At 40.1% G+C, this 19,721-nt stretch overlaps 1 protein-coding gene across 2 annotated transcripts in view; it reads left to right on the top strand.

Annotated features, from left to right (window-relative positions):
* Nucleotides 1-19,721, top strand: part of LOC111156370 (piwi like RNA-mediated gene silencing 2) — an 87,513-nt gene that overhangs the window by 21,800 nt on the left and 45,992 nt on the right. For both annotated transcript variants that reach the window (XM_022517200.1, XM_022517208.1), the window contains 8 exons: nucleotides 443-523; nucleotides 825-938; nucleotides 9,222-9,410; nucleotides 10,218-10,302; nucleotides 11,006-11,095; nucleotides 13,684-13,824; nucleotides 17,734-17,847; nucleotides 18,830-19,018. In XM_022517200.1, coding sequence (XP_022372908.1) covers nucleotides 443-523; nucleotides 825-938; nucleotides 9,222-9,410; nucleotides 10,218-10,302; nucleotides 11,006-11,095; nucleotides 13,684-13,824; nucleotides 17,734-17,847; nucleotides 18,830-19,018 — 1,003 coding nt within the window. The remainder of the gene's footprint in view (nucleotides 1-442; nucleotides 524-824; nucleotides 939-9,221; nucleotides 9,411-10,217; nucleotides 10,303-11,005; nucleotides 11,096-13,683; nucleotides 13,825-17,733; nucleotides 17,848-18,829; nucleotides 19,019-19,721) is intronic.

Here is a 19,721-nt window from a genome sequence, read left to right as displayed (position 1 = left end):
ATTTTCATAAAACTTACTCCTACACCACCTCTTTTTAAATGAAACACAGAACTCAATTTCTCCTTAGTAAGATGAAGTGCCAGGAACAGACTTCTTTACAAACAGAAATTGACTCTTGCATTCTTTTTAGTTAATGGTGAAAAATAATGTAAATTGAACCTGGGAAATCAACTCCGTTTTTGGTCACCCAACGTAGGACAAGCTGTTGTCAGTTGTATTTACCTCAAGATAAATACTTCCATAATTTTTCTTTTTCTTTTTCTTTTGGCAACAGTATTCTCAGCCTAAAAGGTATATTGTGCAAAGGGCATCAACAATTCTGACACTTCAGGCTTCAAAAGGAAAATACAGAAAGAAAAAAATGGAAAATACAATTCAGAGTAGTTGAGCTTGAATTTTTTTTATTCTTCTCTAGAAGACCCATTTTTGCTCTTCATTTCAGGGTAATGAAACTTTTAGATATGAAGCTTGTGGGGAGAAACTTTTATGACCCTACAAGTGCTATGGTACTACAGCAACACAGGTCAGTAGTGTTCTTTTCCTCACTTTTGAATGTTCTGGAAATAATTTTTTCATTGTGATTACCATATGTAGTACAGAAATCTCAACAGTATTTTATGATTGTAAATACAATCTATCAGTTAAATCTGTTCCATAGTTTAGTTTTTTAGTAAGTTCACAAAGATGTTGATTTACTTTGTTTTGTGGTACTTTCTCACTTTACTGGGGAGGGGGGCGGTATTTGCTCAACCATTTCAAATGGGGGCGTGGAAGTATGGGTGGTTTTTTTAGAACCCTAAGGTAAAGCTCTCTTGTCTCTTCAGGTTGCAGATCTGGCCAGGCTATGCAGCTAGCATCCGAAGGACAGATGGAGGTCTTTTTCTCCTAGCTGATGTCTCCCATAAGGTCATTCGGAATGATTCAGTACTGGATGTCATGTGAGTGAATGATGGTATTTACTTTTAACAAGCTAACACTTTTCTGGAAAGTTCAGTAATCGCTGAATACAGATTGGCCATTGTTCTGTTTAGATTTTAAATTGTAGAACAGATAAAGAATACTAAATATAGGGGCCCCTGGTTGGCTCAGTTGTTGAGCGTCTGCTTTCAACTCGCTTGCTCGCTTGTGATTCCAGGGTCCTGGGATTAAATCCCACATCTGGTGCCTTGCTCATCCGGGAGCCTGCTTCTCCCTCTTCCTCTGCTGCTCTCCCTGTTTGTGCTCTGTCGCTCTCTCTGTCAAATAAATAAATGGGATCTAAAAATAAATAAAAATAAAAATACTTGGATTTATTTCTGAATATTCTATTTTGATCCATGGTTAAAATCAGTGTGATACTGTTAAAACAGTGTTTTAGTTATTGTAATCTTATTAGCTTTTAATATTTGTCAAGGAATCTGTTTTCAGAATTTTCATAATAAATGTCACCCATTTATTTTTGCATGTGATCCTTTGACTAATTTAATGAAAGTAAGAAAAAAAAGTCAGTTGGCATTTTATTTGGCATCAACTGGGGAGAATGTTCAGTGAATCTTTTATTCACAAGAATGGCATATTTTTCCATTTACTGAAATTTATTTTTATTAAAGTTTTACTTTCATTAAAGTTTCATTTACTTTCATTAAAGTTGTCATATTTTATTACTACACAAAAGCTGTTTATAAGTGAATTATGTAGTATGTGTAAGATTGGTTTTGTTACCTGCACAATGGCTTATTTTGCATATAAAAATTATCTTTGGGGTGCCTGGGTGGTCAGTGGGTTAAAGCCTCTGCCTTCAGCTCGGGTCATGATCCCAGGGTCCTGGGATCGAGCCCCACATCGGGCTCTCTGCTCAGCAGGAAACCTACTTCCCTTCCTATCTCTCTGCCTTCCTCTCTGCTTACTTGTGATCTCTCTCTGCCAAATAAATAAATAAAATATTTAAAAAAAATTATCTTCATTTTCTAAGTATATAATTTTATATGTACTTACCACTAATTCAACAATGTTTTGTGGATTTCAGAGTATAGGTTTTGCAATTATTCCTAAGTATTTTATTCTCTTTGATGCATTTGTAAATGGATTTTTTAAAATTTCATTTTTGGTTTGTTCCTTGCAAGTAAGTGTATAGAAAAACAACTGATTTTTTTTAATATCAATCTTGTATCCTACAACCCCTGTGAAGTCATTTATTAGTTAAGACAATTTATTGTGCTCAGTAGGAAGCCTGCTTCTCCCTCTGCTTGTGCTCCCTCTCTCTCTCTCTCTCTCTCTCTGTCTCATAAATAAATACAAAATCTTAGGAAAAAAAAAAAAGATTTCCTGTCCTAAATTCTGTGATCCTTCAATAGCATCCTTCTAAGGATCCACACAGAACCAAGTACTCCTTAAAACAGTTTGTTCATGGATTCTTTGGGATTTCTATATAGGAGATCATGTCATCTGCAAATAAAGATATTTTTATTTCTTCCTTTCCAATCTGGATCTCTTTTATTTCTTTCTCTTGCTGAGTTATCCTGTTAGGACCTCTAGTACAATGTTGAATAGGAGTGGAGAAAGTGAGGGGTAGAAAAGCCCTGGCCCCGCCCCTCCTCAATGTAGTGTTTTTAGATATTCCCTTTGCTAATAAAGACAATTCAACTAGGAAAAAAAAAAAAGTGGTGAGAGTAGACATCCTTGTCCTCTTTTCCTGATATTAGGAAGAAAAATATCCATCCAGTCTTTCACCAGTAAATATATTAGCTGTGAGTTTTTTGTAGGTGCCATTTATCAGATTGAGGAAATTCCATTTTATTTCTAGTTTATTGAGTGTTCTTATCATGAAAGGGAATTGGGTTTTGTTCATTTAAAAAAACCCAAAACATCCTGCTTTTTAAATTGATTTTTCAATATTAAATCAACCTTGCATTCCTGGGATAACCCACTTGTCCGTGATGTGTAATTTTTTTTTGAAGATTTTATTTATTTATTTGATAGAGAGAGATCACAAGTAGGCAGAGAGGCAGGCAGAGAGGGAGAGAGGAGGAAGCAGGCTCGCCACTAAGCAGAGAGCCCGATGCGGGGCTCGATCCCAGGACCCTGAGATCATGACCTGAGCTGAAGGCAGAGGCTTAACCCACTGAGCCACCCAGGCGCCCCCGTGATGTATAATTTTTTCTTTATGTTGCTGGTTTTGGTTTGCTTATATTTTCTTGAGGATTTTTTTCCATATTCCTAAGCAGTATCTGTATTTTTCTTGTGTTACCTTTGTCTGGTGTTGATATCTGGGTAATACTGGTCTTATAGAAAGAGTTGGAAAGTATTTCCTTCCTCTTCTGTTTTTTTGAGAGTGTTTATGAAGGATTGGAATTCATTTTCCTTTGAATGCTTGGTAGAAATTTGACAGAGAAGCCATCTGGATTTTGGTTTTTCTTTGTGTGCAGTTTTTAAATTACAAATTCAGTGTCTGTATTGTTAGATATTTATTTAGATTTTCTATTTATTTTTGGTAATTTGTGTTTTTCTAAGAGTTTGTCCAGTTCATTTAGTTTATCTAGTGTGTTGGCATACTGCCATCAGTGTTCCGTTACAGTTCTTATTTCTATGAACCCAGTTGTAACGTCCCCTCCTTCATCCCAGATTTTAGAAATCTGAGTCTCTTTTTTTCATAGGTGGTCTAGCTAAAGGTTTGTCAGTGTTGTTGACCTTTTCAAAAATCCAGTGTTTTAGTTTTGTTGACTGTATTTTTCTGTTATCTATTTCATTAATTCCCACTCTTAATACTCATTATTTCCTTCCTTTTGCATACTTAAGATTTAGTTTGCTTTTCTCTTTCCAGTGTCTTAAGGTGGAAGGTTAGTTTATTTGGGATATTTTTTCTTTCTAATATAGGCTTTTACAGCTATAAATTTTCCTTCAAGTAATGTTGTAGCTGTATGTTCTGGTATGTTGTGTTTTCATTTACATCTAACTCGGAGTATTTTCTAATTTACCTTGTGATTTCTTATTTGACCCCTTGATGATTTAAGGGAGTGTGTTCACTTTCTACATGTATGTGAGTTTCCTGAATTTTCTTCTTTTGTGATCAGAGAACTCACTTTGTATTATTTCTATCCTTTATATTCACTGAGGTTTTATGATCTAGCATATGAATTATACTGGAGAATATACTGTGTACACTTTGGACATTGTGATTTTATTTTTACCTTTTGCTAAGGAAAGTGCCAGAATTAGGACTATGGTACGCCTTTATATTAGAAACAGAAATTCTCCCAGGGCGTTTAAGCCCTTGGCAGAGGCAAACCTGTGACAACAAGAAGGAGAAGCACTAAAGTTGTCTAAGGATGTGTTGTTTGTGAACCATATTTCAGGTTCCAAACACAGATAGGAAGAGCCATGAGATCAGTGACCCAACTATCATTGACCCTGGAATTTGAACTAAATAAACACAGTGATCTTGTTTCACAAATTGCCAAGACAAGAAGTGCCTTCCTAATGTTTGACCACTTGCTTTTTTACAAATTGGTCTCTGATCAAATGGACCTCCAACTGTGATGTCTTTGGAATAGACTGGCTTGGTTTAGAGGATTATCTGGCTTATGCCTCCATTTATTCCCTATAGAACACTCTCTTGTACATTTAACAGAAAGAAGGAAATGCAGAGCAAAACAAAAACACGTGAAAGAAGATTTTATGCATATAGACAAATAACAGCAAAAGCAAAGTAAGCAGATAAAGAGTAATCAAGTTAATGGCAAAAATAGTTTTCAAATTAAATTTCTTCAAAACAAAGTCTGAAGACCTCATACAAAGACCTGGGTCCAAACAATGACTTCCAACCTGAAAGTGCATTAGATAAGCAGCTAAAGCCTAATGAAACTAGTCTGAGCTCAGCTAGTTGTTGGGATTGACTCACTGGCAGCAGATCTGAAGGACAGATAGAATTAAGCACAAGGGACCCAGTGAGTGCATCTGTGGGTATGAAACTCCTAGGAGTTTTGCCAAGGAAGAGCTTCCATAGTTACTGTGGTGAGACCTCCAGAAATGTCAAAGGATGATGAGACCTCTGTTCTTTCTGACATAAAGAGAAGGCTGATTGCTTATTGCAGTGAGAAGAGACTGCTGATCTTACAGAGAGGAGTACTGGAGAGGTATGGAGTTCAGGACAGCAGAAGCATGGTTGCTAAGGTAGTCCCTTGTTGATTGAGTAGTACTCCTTGTGATGCTTATTGGATTAAGTTGTTCCTGAATTGGCCAATATACAGAAACAAGGGGATGACTCTGGTTGGATAGCTTGGAAAAGTAGGTTGCTGAGGTGAGTTGATATAGATGTATTAAGCAGGTTTAAAACTGGATTTTATGGGGGCACCTCGGTGGCTTAGTTGAATAAGCATCTGCCTTTGGCGTAGGTTGTGGTCCCGGGCTCCTGGGATCGAGCCCCATGTTGGGCTCCCTGCTCAGGAGGGAGTTTGCCTCTCCCTCTCTCTCTGGATCACCCCCTGCATATTCTCTCTTTCTCAGATGAATTTAATAAAATCTTAAGAAAACAAACAAACCTGGATTTTATGGCTCCTTGTTACCATGGCTGCAAAACAATATATCTTTTACAAAGTTTGTGATTTTTTAATGCCCAGGAACACATGAATGTTTACATTTTCACCTGATTTTATTGTTTAATTTCTTACACATTAATGTTAAATTGATGAAGAATTTATTTTTTAAATGGATAGCAAGTTTTCATCCACTTTTTTAAACATGTATTTTTTGGGGGGCACCTGCGTGGATCAGTTGTTAAGCGTCTGCCTTCAGCTCAGGTCATGTTATCAGGGGCCTAGGATCGAGCCCTGCATTGCATCAGGCTCCCTGTTCGTCGGCAGGCCTGCTTCTCCCTCTCCTTTTCCTCCTGCTTATGTTCCCCCTCCTGCTGTCTCTTTCTTTCTCTCAAATAAATAAATAAAACTTTTTTTAAAAAAGATTTTATTTATTTGTTTGGCAGAGCCAGAGAGCACAAGTGGGAGTGAATGGCAGAAGGAGAGAGAGAAGTAGACTCCCAGATGAGCAGGGAGCCTGATGCAGGGCTCGATCCCAGGACCCTGATATCATGATCTGAGCCAAAGGCAGACACTTAAATAACTGAGCCTCCGAGGCTCCCCTCTTACCCTTTTTTTAAATGGTCCTTTTCCCCCACTAACTTGAAATGCCACTAGTAATTAGTGGACACTCAATCCTAATCTGTATTTCAGTCTCATTGAGATCTTTTATTCTGTTAATTTCTTTTCTTTTTTCAGATTTAGTAAGACAATTGACAAAATAAACCTCATACATTCAAAGTATACAATTTGATGAGTTTTAACTTACTTATATACCAATGTAAGCTCACAATGAAGATAATGAGCATATCTGTTGCCCGCATAAAATTTACTCATGTCTCTTTCAGACCTCCTTCTACCTTTGTTATTCTCTGTCCACCACAGGCAGCAAACCCTGTTCTGCTTTCTGTCACTAGAAATTAGTGTCCATATTCTAGAATTCTGTATGTGTAGAATCATATGGTATATACTCATTTTTTGTTGTTTGTTGTTTGGTTTTCCTTCTTTTCAGCATGATTTTTTTTATTTTAATTTTTTATTTCAATCCCAGTATAGAAGTCAAAGTGAAATAGTTGCAGTTAAGAAATCGATTTTTATCTACTTTTCAATGTTGTATATTGTAGTAACAAGACATAGGCCTATATTGTTATCTGCTGTGTTCCTCAGTCCCTTTTTAGTTTTTTTCTTCATTGTGCTTTCTTCCTCCATGTCAGCCTCCTGCCTTTACTAATGCAAAAGATAGTGATTAGGGGAAAGGGATTTGGTGAGAGAATATTAAAAACTGTCATTAAGGGGCGCCTGGGTGGCTCAGTGGGTTAAGCCTCTGCCTTCGACTCAGGTCATGATCTCAGGGTCCTGGGATGGTGCCCCACATAGGGCTCTCTGCTCGGTGGGGAGCCTGCTTCCCCCTCCCCCTCTGCCTGCCTTTCTGCCTACTTGTGCTTTCTCTCTCTGTCAAATAAATAAAATCTTAAAAACAAAACAAAACATAAACACTCATTAAGAGTTCTGAAAATAAATTACAAGTTAAAAAGTGTTTGAGGGGCGCCTGGGTGGCTCAGTGTGTTAAAGCCTCTGCCTTCGGCTCGGGTCATGATCCCAGGGTCCTGGGATCGAGCCCCGCATTGGACTCTCTGCTCAGTAGGGAGCCTGCTTCCTCCTCTCTCTCTGCCTGCTTCTCTGCCTACTAGTGATCGCTGTCTATCAAATGAATAAATAAATCTTTTAAAAAACTAAATAAAAAGTGTTTGAATATGGATTCTATACTAGTGGTTGCTTTTGACTTCCACAACTACATATATATAGCTAACCTACATTTTTTTGAGACAGCACACAAGTGGTGGGGGGCAGAGGGAGAGGGAAAGAGAGAGAGACTTAAGCAGGGTCCATGCCCAGCACAGAGTCTGACACCAGGCTTGATCTCACGACCCTGAGATCATGACCTGAGCCAAAATGAAGAGTCAGAGTCTTAACCAACTTGAGCCACTGAGGCTCCCCTGAAGTGAACTATCTTTATAGCTGTCTCTCCTCTGTATTTGACCTGCAGAGAGAGTAGAGCGCCCCCCAACATGCGCATGCATGCATATGTATGTGTGTGTGCGTGCGTGTGTGCGCGCACGTGCGCGCGCGCGCACACACACACACACACACACACACACACAGCATCTGCCATGTATCAGGCACTGACGACAATGATGGAGATGATATTTGCAAACCCACAGTTCCGTTCTCTGTGCTAGGCACAGTTCTTGGTGCTTCACGTTTATGAAGTTATTGCATTCTCTCAACTCTATGAGTTGAGGCCAGTAAGTGAAAGACACAAGATTTGAACCCAGGCATTCGCCTCCAGGGTCTGTTGTCAGGGTTGAACTGCTTAAACTCTGAGATGGTTTTTCATCAATTACTACAGTCTTTTTTCAAGTCAAGTTCTGCAGGATACTAATTGCCCAGGATGGCAATAAATGTTCATTCAGTGAGGTTAAAAGGAAAACGGTGGGAAGAATCCATGGTTAAATACACTGGGGGTAAATAAAGGTAAATATGTTTCTTTAGCAGTCTGAGGTACTTATGTATGTTGTGAGTCTCTGAACGGCTTATAACTTGCACAATGGACTCCACTTTTTTGATTGTGGAACCTTTTTCACACCTTCTCACAACCTCTCAAGGGACCAGTGTTCCTGAAGAATCTGCCCTGGGTGACACTGACTCAGAAAAAAGTCCAAGCTCTGATCCTTGACTTAAAGGACATTTACATCTGGTCCCTGCCTGTCTTCAGCCCATGCTTCTGTCCCTCTTCAGCCTGCTTGCCCTCCCCATCTCCCCAGATCCCTGCTTATGCCCTGCATACTGCTGCCTCTGCCTGGAGTTTCACTCATTCCTCTGCCCTGGCGTTGGCAGATTGCTCCTTCAAGCATCAGCTGCTTCTGTAAACGTTCCTTGAATCCCTGGGCATATTCAGACATGCTTTCTGCGAGTTTCCTAGGTTGGCTTGTTCACAGCACTGTTTAGAGGTTACCGTAAGGGTACATTTATCTATGGTGAGTCTGTTCATCTACATCTTTAGCATCTTCAGCAGTGCTGTCTAATGATAGGTATTGGTAATCCCTTCCATTAGCTCAAAAGGGCATATATAGTTTAGAGAATGTTTTGTTGTCCTTCCTTAGACTACCCTAATAATGGTAATACTAAATAATTATTTTGATGATTAAAGTACCTTATTTGAAGGCAAACTGTGAATGTTACTAATTTCTAGTTACTGTTTTTAATTTTACTTTTATTTTTTCACTATTTTTTGAAAGATTATTTGAAAGAGAGAGAGAGCAGGGGAGGGGCAGAGAGAGCAGGAGAGGGAGAAGCAGACTCTCTGTTGAGCAGGGACTCTGACACGGGGGTCATTCCCGGGATCTGGGATCATGACCTGAGCTGAAGGCAGATGTTTAACCGACTGAGCCACTCAGGTGCCCCTCTGTTCACTATGTTTTATTGATTTTGAGTTTTTTTGGTATTGTTGAAAAGAGATGAGAGTCTTATCTTTTAAAAAAGACAACTGGAGCCTTCTAATGCAGTGTAGCTGTGATCATATCCCTGAAACACTTTTTTGCATCCCCCATCCTTTTCATTGTGCTCTCTGTATACAGATATGATTCAAAAGTCTTTTGTCTCTTTCCAAAGGCATGCCATGTATCAGCAGAACAAAGAAAACTTCCAGAATGAGTGCACTAAGCTTCTGGTTGGCAATATTGTTATAACCCGATACAACAATCGTACCTATCGTATTGATGACGTGGATTGGAATAAGACACCAAAAGATAGCTTCACAATGTCTGACGGGAAGGAGATCACATTCTTGGAATACTACAGGTGGAAAGAAGAGACTGGGCTTGGGCCTTTGGGTGGGTGTGGGATGTAGTCTACCATTCTGTAGCAGGATATTGAGTTCCATAGTAGCTTACACTGGGACACTTTTAAAATAATTGGATTGGTAATGCACCTAAGATTAAATGAGCTTGTTTGTGGGATTTCACTTGGATATGCTATCCTTACAGTTCCATTTGTTTTAGTAATTTTGTTACTTTATAAATTAATACCAGGGTTTTGAATTATATTTCTTTTGTTGGTTTAGGTAGAAGTCTGGTTGGAAAGATTAAATTCACGTTTTAATCATTTGACTATCATTTTGCCTTTCCAGTTGTCCAAGCCTTTCAACGTGATGCAGTTTTTTGTTTTTTGTGTTATTTTTAAGATTTATTTATTTGAGGGTGGGGGACAAGTGCACATGAGCAGGGGGAGAGGAGTAGAGAGAGAGAATCCCAAGCAGACTCTGCATGGAGCCTGTTTGGGGCTCCATCCCACAACCCCGAGATCATGACCTGAGCCAAAACAAGAGTTGGATACTTAACCGGCTGAACCAGTCAGGCACTCCAACCTGATGCAGTTTCAAGCATATTTTCCCCTGGACCTTTAAGATGATTTCTCCTCCATTTCATTGCAGTGTTAACTTGAGTCTGCCTTTTCATTATAAATATGCTATAAGGAGTTTCTGTTGGATCCTTGACAAGGGTATAATGCAAATTGTGTACCACAGTGCTGGTTAAGAGACCCAGACTGTGTTGCCATAGAACAGGGATGCTGCTTCTGAAATGTTTTTCTGCCTCTGCCCTGCTCTAGCAAAAACTATGGGATCACAATTAAGGAAGAGGACCAGCCACTGCTGATCCACAGGCCCAGTGAGAGACAGAATAACCAAGGGATGGTGAGTGGAGGGGTGTCAGATTGGCACTTCTAGCTTAAGCTCTTCATCCGTGGTGCTGGGAGCTGGGGAGCAGTGTTGTGGTGTGATTGGGGAAGACTCTGCAGGGCTGTCTCATCTATCCAGTAGTGTCACTTCATGTGGTAGGATTTGCTTTTGACGTCCGCATAAGGAGAAGCTAATTATCTGTATGAGCAAGGTAGGTTAAGGAATAAGAAGAATTTTCTGCTAAAGAGTAAAACACTGGATCTATTAGGGAAGTTTTAGACAGGTAACAGGGACCAGAGACAGGGAAAGTGCCTTGACACTGACTCTTCTGTCTTAAGTGAGAAGGCTGAAGATCAGCCAGCTAAGATACGATCTGGAGACCCCAGCTGGATGGCATGTATTGCCTCAGCTTGCCTGGAGGCCCAAGAGGGAGGTTGTCCCCCCACCCCAGTTTTTCCCTTTTTTTGGACCATTTCAACACTTTCCCTTTTACCTAATACAGCAGGCTGTATTGTGAACAATCTGTGAGTATTGTGACTGAGGGGAAAAGGGTAAAATACTTGTAGTGTTTCACTGCCCTCTTTTCTGGGGTTTTATGTTCCTTATCGTGCCAGTTATGTCCTTGCTGGCCCAGCTCTGGGCATGGCATGTCTTGTGAGGTCAGAGGAACAAGACCATCTTTACTGCCTTATTTTTCCTCTCCATTCTCTCCTCAAAGCTGCTAAAAGGTGAAATCCTGCTGCTGCCTGAGCTTTCATTCATGACTGGAATCCCTGAGAAGATGAAGAAGGACTTCAGAGCCATGAAGGTGAGAAATGCCCGTGTTGAATGGAAGGCCTAGACCTGGGCTAGGCTTATGTCTAGGCTCATGTCCTGAATGGAGCTAGACCTGGGCAGGCTTATGTCATCACCTGGGCAGGTCTGTTTTTCCAGACTCCAGTTCTCTCTGCCAAACGTGTTCCATGTCCCTTCCCACATACTGTGAAATAGCTGATCGGAGCTACCTTCTGAAAATTATTCAAAAACAAACAAACAAACAAAAAACAGTGGAGTGCCTGGATCATGAGGTAAAAGGAAACAAGTAATTCTGTCTTCACCCCCACCAATCAGATGGATGACTGTAAACTGGTCATATGATCATAAGTGAGGTTCTTTGATAGCACTGACTTTTTCTAGCATTCTTAAAAGCCTTCAGTCTATTTAAAAGGGCGAGGGAGATAACGTAGCAAAGAATAATCAACAAGTTAGAGACTGAAGTAAAAGGATAGAAGGTTATGGTGTGGGGTGTGGAGTGTCCAGGAGGTGTTGGGCTGAGTCCCTGTAGGAAATAGCTGAGCAGCTCAGACATGGGCAGCAACATGAGTCTGGCGCTCAAGCACTTCACCTCTAGTCTGTCTGCAGTGTATGGGGCTTTCCACACCTGAGCTCCTGTGCTGTTTCACTCTCCCAGTGCATGTCCATTACCCTCAGACCCTGCCTATCTCCGATGCCGCAGACTGTTTTCAGTAACATCATAAAGAGCCCGAAGTGAGGCTTAGCATTCCTGTAAGAGATGTCTTTCATGTTTACCTTCGATCCTTCTGCATTCAGCATGTAGGTCAAGGCTCCTTCTTTACAACACTCAGTCACCTAATGACTTCATGATCACAGAGCTATCTGTACTGCCCTGCAGACAGGTGGTAATGACCGTCTCACAAGGAACAACAACTGTATAGTTCTTTGGTCCCAGAAGAATAAAGAACTCACATATGTGCTTCAGAATCTTCATATACACCTTTGGGTCTTCATTTAACAGTAACATTTAGAAAGCACAAATTGTGGACCCAACACTAGACAGAAAAGTGTCTTATGATAACATTAAATACAGTAGTGGTATCACATGAAGTTTAAGACTGGATCTGGTTTTCCATTCTGTTTTGTTTGGCTCTGCCTGGCACAGGACATTTTTCCCCCTTTTTTCCCCAAATATTAAATAGATGTAATCAAGCCCCCTTTGCTCCTGTTTCATAGAATTTCTTTTTTTAAAGATTTTTATTTATTTATTTGACAGACAGAGATCACAAGTAGGCAGAGAGGCTGGCAGAGAGAGGAGGAAGCAGGCTCCCCGCTGAGCAGAGAGCCCGATGCAGGGCTCGATCCCAGGACCCTGGGATCATGACCTGAGCCGAAGGCAGAGGCTTAACCCACTGAGCCACCCAGGCGCCCCTTCTGTTTCATAGAATTTCTTTTTATTTTATTATTTATTTTATTTTATTTATTTATTTGACAGACAGAGATCACAAGCAGGCAGAGAGGCAGGCAGAGAGAGAGAGGAGGGGAAGCAGGCTCCCTGCTGAGCAGAGAGCCTGATGCGGGGCTTGATCCCAGGACCATGGGACCCTGGGACCATGACCTGAGCCGAAGGCAGAGGCTTTAACCTACTGAGCCATCCAGGCGCCCCTGTTTCATAGAATTTCTTAAGAAATATTTTTAAAGATCTTATTCATTTGGGGGAGAGAGAGAGGGAGAGCAGGAGTGGGGAAGGGGCAAAGGAAGAGGGAGAAGGAAATGCAGACTCCCCACTGAGTGGGGAGCCTCCATGCAGGGCTGGATCCCAGATCCTGGGATCATGACCTGAGCCGAGCCGAAGGCAGATGTTCAACTCACTGAGCCACCCAGGTGCCCCTGAATTATTTTAGGAATTTTTAAATTCAGAACATGGCTTTGAGAAAGAGGTAAGATTTAGCTGTCTCATGGGAGGAAGAAACAATAACATTTTAAATTATTTTATGATTAAATTTTTTATGATTTATTTATTTATTTGAGAGGGAGAGTGAGTGCGCACAAGCAAGACAGAGGGAGAGAGAGAGAGAAAGAGAAAGAAATCACCAGGCTGGGGAGGGGCAGAGAAGCAGACCTGCTGCTGAGCAGGGAGCCCGGTGTGGAACTCAGTCCCAGGATTCTGGGATCATGACCCTAGCTGAAGGCAGATGCTTAACCGACTGAGCCACCCTTTGATTAAAATTTTAACCCTGTACTTCCTTCACATTCTTGAGAGATATTTATTAAAATCTTTGGAGTATTTAAAAATGTCTTCCATATCACGGGTGCTGGGTGGCCCAGTGGGTTAAAGCCTCTGCCTTCAGCTCCAGTCGTGATCTCGGAGTCCTGGGATCGAGCCCCGAGTTGGGCTCTCTGCTCAGCGTGTAGCCTGCTTTCCCCTCTCTCTCTCTGCCTACCTCTCTGCCTACTTGTGATCTCTGTCTGTCAAATAAATAAAATCTTAAAAAAAAAATGTCTCCCATTTTGGTGGAAAGGATGTTTTATTTTGGAAATGTTTTAGACATATTGGGGTTTAATTTCATATTGGAGAAACTAATAATTAGAACTTATTATCTGCATTTTAAATCTATTTAGGATTTGACCCAGCAGATCAACCTGAGCCCCAAACAACACCATAATGCTCTGGAATGCTTGCTGCAGAGAATTTCAAAAAATGAAACAGCCAGCAATGAATTGACACGCTGGGGACTCTGCCTTCAGAAGGATGTACATAAGGTAAACTGGATGTAGTCAAATAGGAAACAGTGTTCATCAGTGATTTTTAAGAGCGTAGTGAAAGTGGGTGATAGCTTCCTATCTGGTCTCTCTTTTGGGGTTTTGCTCTATTTTGTTGGGGGGTCCTAGCCACAATATTTGAATTTTTTTCTCTTAATTTGTTAGTATCTGTTAGAGATTTTTCTTCCGTATTTTGCAGAGATCTGAGCTGTTAATTTTCAGTCAGATAGATAGTAAAAGGAATATTGACTTAAAATTTAACTCATTTTTGGGGTGCTTGGGTGACAGTTGGTTAAGCATCTTCTGGCTCTTGTTTTGTTTTGTTTTTTAAAGATTTTATTTATTTATTTGACAGAGAGAGACATAGCAAGGGAAGGAACACCAGCAGGCAGAGTAGGAGAGGGAGAAGCAGGCCTCCCGCTGAGCAGGGAGCCTGATGTGGGGCTCCAGCCCAGGACCCTGGGATCACAACCCGAGCTGAAGGCAGACGCCCAACAATTGAGCTGCCTAGGTGCCCCTAACTCTTGATTTTGACTCAGGTCATGATCTCAAGGTTGTGAGATCGAGCCCCACGCTGGGCTCCACTCTCAGCAAGAATTCTGCTTGGCATTCTCTCTCTCTCCTTCTTCCTGTCTCCATCCCCATGCTCACATGCACTCTCCCACCCAGTAAAATAAAAAAATAAATCTTTATTAAAAAATTACCTCATTTTCAGTTTTCCAGTCCAAATAATTCTTAAGGTTCTGTGTGTCCTTTTTTTTCTGCAAGTTTTTTTTTTTCTTTTCCAATAATTGTGATTCTTTCAATATACTATTGACATTCTTTCTATAGGCATAGAGAGTTTTGCACTTACACCATTCTGATTTTCTTATGGCTCTTTCTGCCTGCATTTTGCCTGAGCCTCCTGTGTTGTATTTTGTGTGGCATGATCCATAGGGCAGAGGCAGTGTGAGATGGTGGCAGAGTCCTTGGCCTTCAGTGTCTGCTTATTTGGCTTTGAATCTCAGTTTTACCACTTGCCATCGTAGTTGCTTTGAGCAAATTGCTTAGCATCTCTTGGTTTTTTTATCTGTAAAATGAGGATGATAATCGAATTGTAAGAATTTAAATGGTAACATTTTCAGCATCATATGTGACACATAGCAAGTGCTCAGTAAACGTTACTCATTACTACTTTTCACCTTTCATTTGAGGTTATACCAAAATAATTAATTCTGTCTTTTCTCTAGTTCTCTTACACTCTTAATTGACTCCTTGTTAAAAATTTCTTTTTTTTAAATAAAAGTAATGGATAGTCAATAAGGAAAATGTTGAAACCTTACAAAAAGTAAAGAAAGAAATAAAAACATCAGTAATTTCATCATCCAAAGATGATATCTCAGTGATTTATTTTAGATACATATGAAAGATACTTCAATATATATCCTTCATCCACACATTTTTCTGTGATTATAAATCTTTTTATTACAGAGCTGTGATTGTATTGTGTATGGTTTTGCATCTTCTTTTTCCTTTAATATTATATCTTAAACATGTTTTTGTGTTATTAAATATTAATTTGAGAATGTAGAAAATCTAAACCAAGAAAGAAAAAAGTTCATCTTTATTTTTTTTTTAAGATTTTATTTATTTAGGGGCACCTGGGTGGCTCAGTGGGTTAAAGCCTCTGCCTTCAGCTCAGGTCATGATCCCAGGATCCTGGGATCAAGCCCCACGTTAGGCTCTCTGCTCCGTGGGGAGCCTGCCTCCTCCTCTCTCTCTCTCTGCCTGCCTCTCTTCCTACTTGTGATTTCTCCCTCTCTGTCAAATAAATAAAATCTTTAAAAAAAAATTTAAAAAAATTAAAAAAAAAAAGGATTTTATTTATTTATTTGACAGAGAGAGATCACAAGCAGGCAGAGTGGCAGGCAGAGGGAGCGGGAGAAGCAGGCTCCCCGCTGAGCAGGGAGCCTGATGCGGGGCTTGATCCCAGGACCCTGGTATCATGACCTGAGCTGAAGGCAGATGCTTTTTTTTTTTTTTTAAAGATTTTATTTATTTATTTGACAGACAGATCACAAGTAGGCAGAGAGGCAGGCAGAGCGGGGGCGGGGAGCAGGCTCTCCGCTCAGCAGAGAGCCCGAATCAGGGCTCGATTCCAGGACCCTGGGATCATGACCTGAGCCGAAGGCAGAAGGTTTAACCCACTGAGCCACCCAGGCACCCCTGAAGGCAGATGCTTAACTGACTGTCACCCAGGTGCCCCAAGAATTTAGTATTTTTTTTTTTAAAGATTTTATTTATTTGACACAGAGAGACATCACAAGTAGGCAGAGAGGCAGGCAGAGAGAGAGGGCGAAGCAGGCTGCCTGCTGAGCAGAGAGCCCCATGCGGGGCTTGATCCCAGGACCCTGAGACCATGACCTGAGCCAAAGGCAGAGGCTTAACCCACTGAGCCACACAGGTGCCCCAGAATTTTAGTATCTTTTAATTAGAAGTAGTTACTCAGTTAACAACCTTGTAACTAAGTCTTTGTAATGTTGTTTATTTTCATAGATTTATGGACGTGGAAATGTCAGAGGACATTTATGTTTTTAGTACTTTTGTTGTATATTGCCAATTGCCCTCTAAAAAGGTTTAAAAATTTACTTTGATGAGTTTGATTCCTTTTTCTTGCTAATATGGAAATTGTTACTTATGTTAATAAACTCATTACATTCTTTTGGTTATAGATAAAATAAGTATTTTTTTGAAGATTGATTTATTTGAGAGAGCAAGAGTGAGAGAGAAAGAGAGCACATGTGCAAGAGGCGGGCAGGGGGCGGTGGGAGGCAGAAGGGAAAAGGAAAGAATTTCAAGTAGACTGCTCGCTGAACATGGAACCTGACATGGGACTCCATCTCATAACCCCGAGATCATGACCTGAACCAAAATCAAAAGTTAGGTGTTTAACCAACTGAGACACCCAGGAGCCCCAGTATTTGTTAATTTTAATAAACAAATGGTAGAGATCATAGAAAGTAAAAATCCTCTATAATTACATATCCGCAGAGATAATCACTAAATATAGACTCATTCAGTTTTTATTGATGCATACATTACTATTTATTTTTTGTAAAAACAGGATCATATTAGATGGAAACTGGTTTTAATGATTGCAAAATAGTCCATCATGTTGTTATATCAACTTAATTATTTTCCTATCTTTGGGTATTTAGATTTGATTGACTTATTCCTAATGGTAATTTGTTCTTTCATTATATTTATGCGGGGTGCCTGGGTGGCTCAGTGGGTTAAAGCCTCTGCCTTTGGCTCAGGTCGTGATCCCCGGGGTCCTGGGATCAAGCCCCACGTCGGGCTCTCTGCTCTGCAGGAAGCCTGCTTCCTCCCCCCTCTCTCTCTGCCTGCCTCTCTGCCTACTTGTGATGTCTCTCTCTCTCTGTCAAATAAATAAAATCTTAAAAAAAAAAATTGTCATTATATTTATGCATTTTCCTCCCTGTTTTTTCATTTTAAAGTGTAATACTTTATGTTCAGCCTTATTAAGAAATTTTACTTTTAATTTTCTACTTTCAGTTTGTCCCTTAAAATATTTTTAAAAATTATTTTAGTATTTATCTTGAAATGTAGTTATTTTACATGCATTCTCTACTTCTAAAGAGGCAGTGCTTTCTAATCCCTTTCTTGGGAGACCATGTTGGAAGCTTCAATAATTAAAAAGCCATGCCTATAAAAATTTTACCTGTATTTGTCCAAGGTTTTATTAGCCTAGACTGACTGCTACAGTTTCATTTTTGTGCCATTCTCAGAGGTTATAACCTGGACAGGTTTACATAGTGGAGTTGGCCCAAGAGAGAACAGTATTGTTGTTCTTTCCTTAAATAGTGTTTGCAGATGGCTCATGTCATGGGTACTTTGTTTTGTATTTAGATTGAAGGACGTGTTCTCCCAATGGAAAGAATTAACTTAAGAAATACTTCGTTTATCACATCTCAGGAACTAAACTGGATTAAGGAAGTAACCAGGGACCTTTCCATCTTGACTGTAAGTGACTTTTGAGGTGGTGAAGAGAGGACCCGTATTCCTATAAGTATGGAAATTAGGAAGCAGGAAGGATTCAGTGTCTTCTTTTGGAGGGAGAGTACCACCTGAATTCCTATCCTGCATTATCTACTAAATGGGTCCTTCAAATAGAGCAAATTGATGAATTGTTAGAGGTAAGCACTTTGGTTGGCTATAGAATTAGGAAAAGGAAATAGATTGCTATGGTAACTCATACAGTGCCAGCCTATTACCCATTCTCCCTTTTATGTTCCTTTATTTTCCCGCGCTTTTCCCTGGGGAAGGATGTTTTTATCCATGAAAGAAGTGTAATTAAAACAGCCCCCACCAAGGGAACTAAAGAACAAAATGGTATATAATTATTTTTAAATGTTTTTGGGCCATGCGTAAAGTACACACATCTGTTTCTAAAACTTTTTATTGAAATATGTTTAAAGAAAAAGTATATTTACAAGTGTAAGTTTGAGGAATTTTCTAAGGTTCATAAACCTATGGAATCCACAGCAAGGGTTAAGAAAGAGAACTTTACCAATCACCCAGAAGCCATCCCTCATGCTCCTCGTTACTACCTACCTCTCAACCTTAAAAACGATATGAGGAGTCACTATCCAACAGCATAGATTCATTTCAGTTGCTTTTTGTACTTGGTGTATACGTGAAACCATACAGTATATATTCTTTTATGTCTGGCTTAATTTCTTCAGCCTTGATTGGTGGGTTTCATCCATATTGTTAGATATAGTTGTAGGTCTTTCATTCTCATTGCTGCATACTACTCCACTGTGAAAGTAGTCCCCAGTTTACTTAATTGTATACATCTGTGTTAGTTACAGGACTTAGATCAGAAAAGATTCAAGCAGAGAGAGTTAAAAGTAATTTATTCTCTAGAATAATACCTCCTGGGTGTGACTCTGGAGTGTCTAAGTTATGAGAAGTACTAAAAATAGCTTGTGGTTATTCCTAGGTCCCCATGCATTTCTGGGCACTGTTTTACCCAAAGAGAGCAATGGATCAGGCCCGAGAACTGGTTAACATGTTGGAGAAGATAGCTGGCCCCATTGGTATGCGCATGAGCCCACCAGCCTGGGTTGAACTAAAGGATGATCGAATAGAAACCTATGTCAGAACCATTCAATCCATGCTAGGAGTTGAGGTAATAAGTTAATTTAATTTGAGTATATTTATAGAATGCCTGTTTTAAAATACTTGAACACTTGATTTTAAATGATTTTGGTTGTCAGTCTACTGTTTTTGATGCCCAGAAACCAGTTTGTTACTCATGTACACATGAAATAATGAACTAAGTAGTCTTTATGCCCTTTGGTTAATTCTGCTGCTCTCATTCTATGTTGGCAGCCTCACTCTTGTGTTCTTTTTTCACTTAATAGACCGAATAGCTGACTTAACTTTAGTTCGTTATCTATATAGAACATGTTGTGCTCAGAAAGCAACTTTTTGGGCCCAGTGCCATTTTGCACGATTCAGTATTTAGCTGTCACAGTCCGGTCTGGCTTAAGATTTGAATTGCTCTGGCAATGAACTTGGCACCTGGCCCATCAGCTCAGTCCTGACAGCTGATCAGGACCACTGGAGCTGAGCAGGTCTCAGCACTCGTAACTCTGTAGTTCAGGCCTGCAGTTCTTACCTGTTTGTAGATGAAACAGAGGAAGAAGCTTAAGGAGGGCCCTCAACAAAAGTAATTAGTCTTTGACTGGAAGAGTCCATTCATGGGAGAGCAGTACTGGAATGAGATTGTCTTGGGATCTCTCTTATCCCTGCCCCTCCCCGCTCTAGGTTATCACTCAGAGCAGCACCCTTGTGTTCTGTCTCTCTTTGTAATTTCTTCCTGGTTTCCC

Source organism: Enhydra lutris, unplaced genomic scaffold, assembly GCF_002288905.1.
Source record: "Enhydra lutris kenyoni isolate GAN:26980312 unplaced genomic scaffold, ASM228890v2 scaffoldscaffold3, whole genome shotgun sequence".
Taxonomy (NCBI): domain Eukaryota; kingdom Metazoa; phylum Chordata; class Mammalia; order Carnivora; family Mustelidae; genus Enhydra; species Enhydra lutris.
The sequence above is the reverse complement of the archived record's forward strand: the minus strand, read 5'-3'. Positions and strand labels throughout refer to the sequence as shown.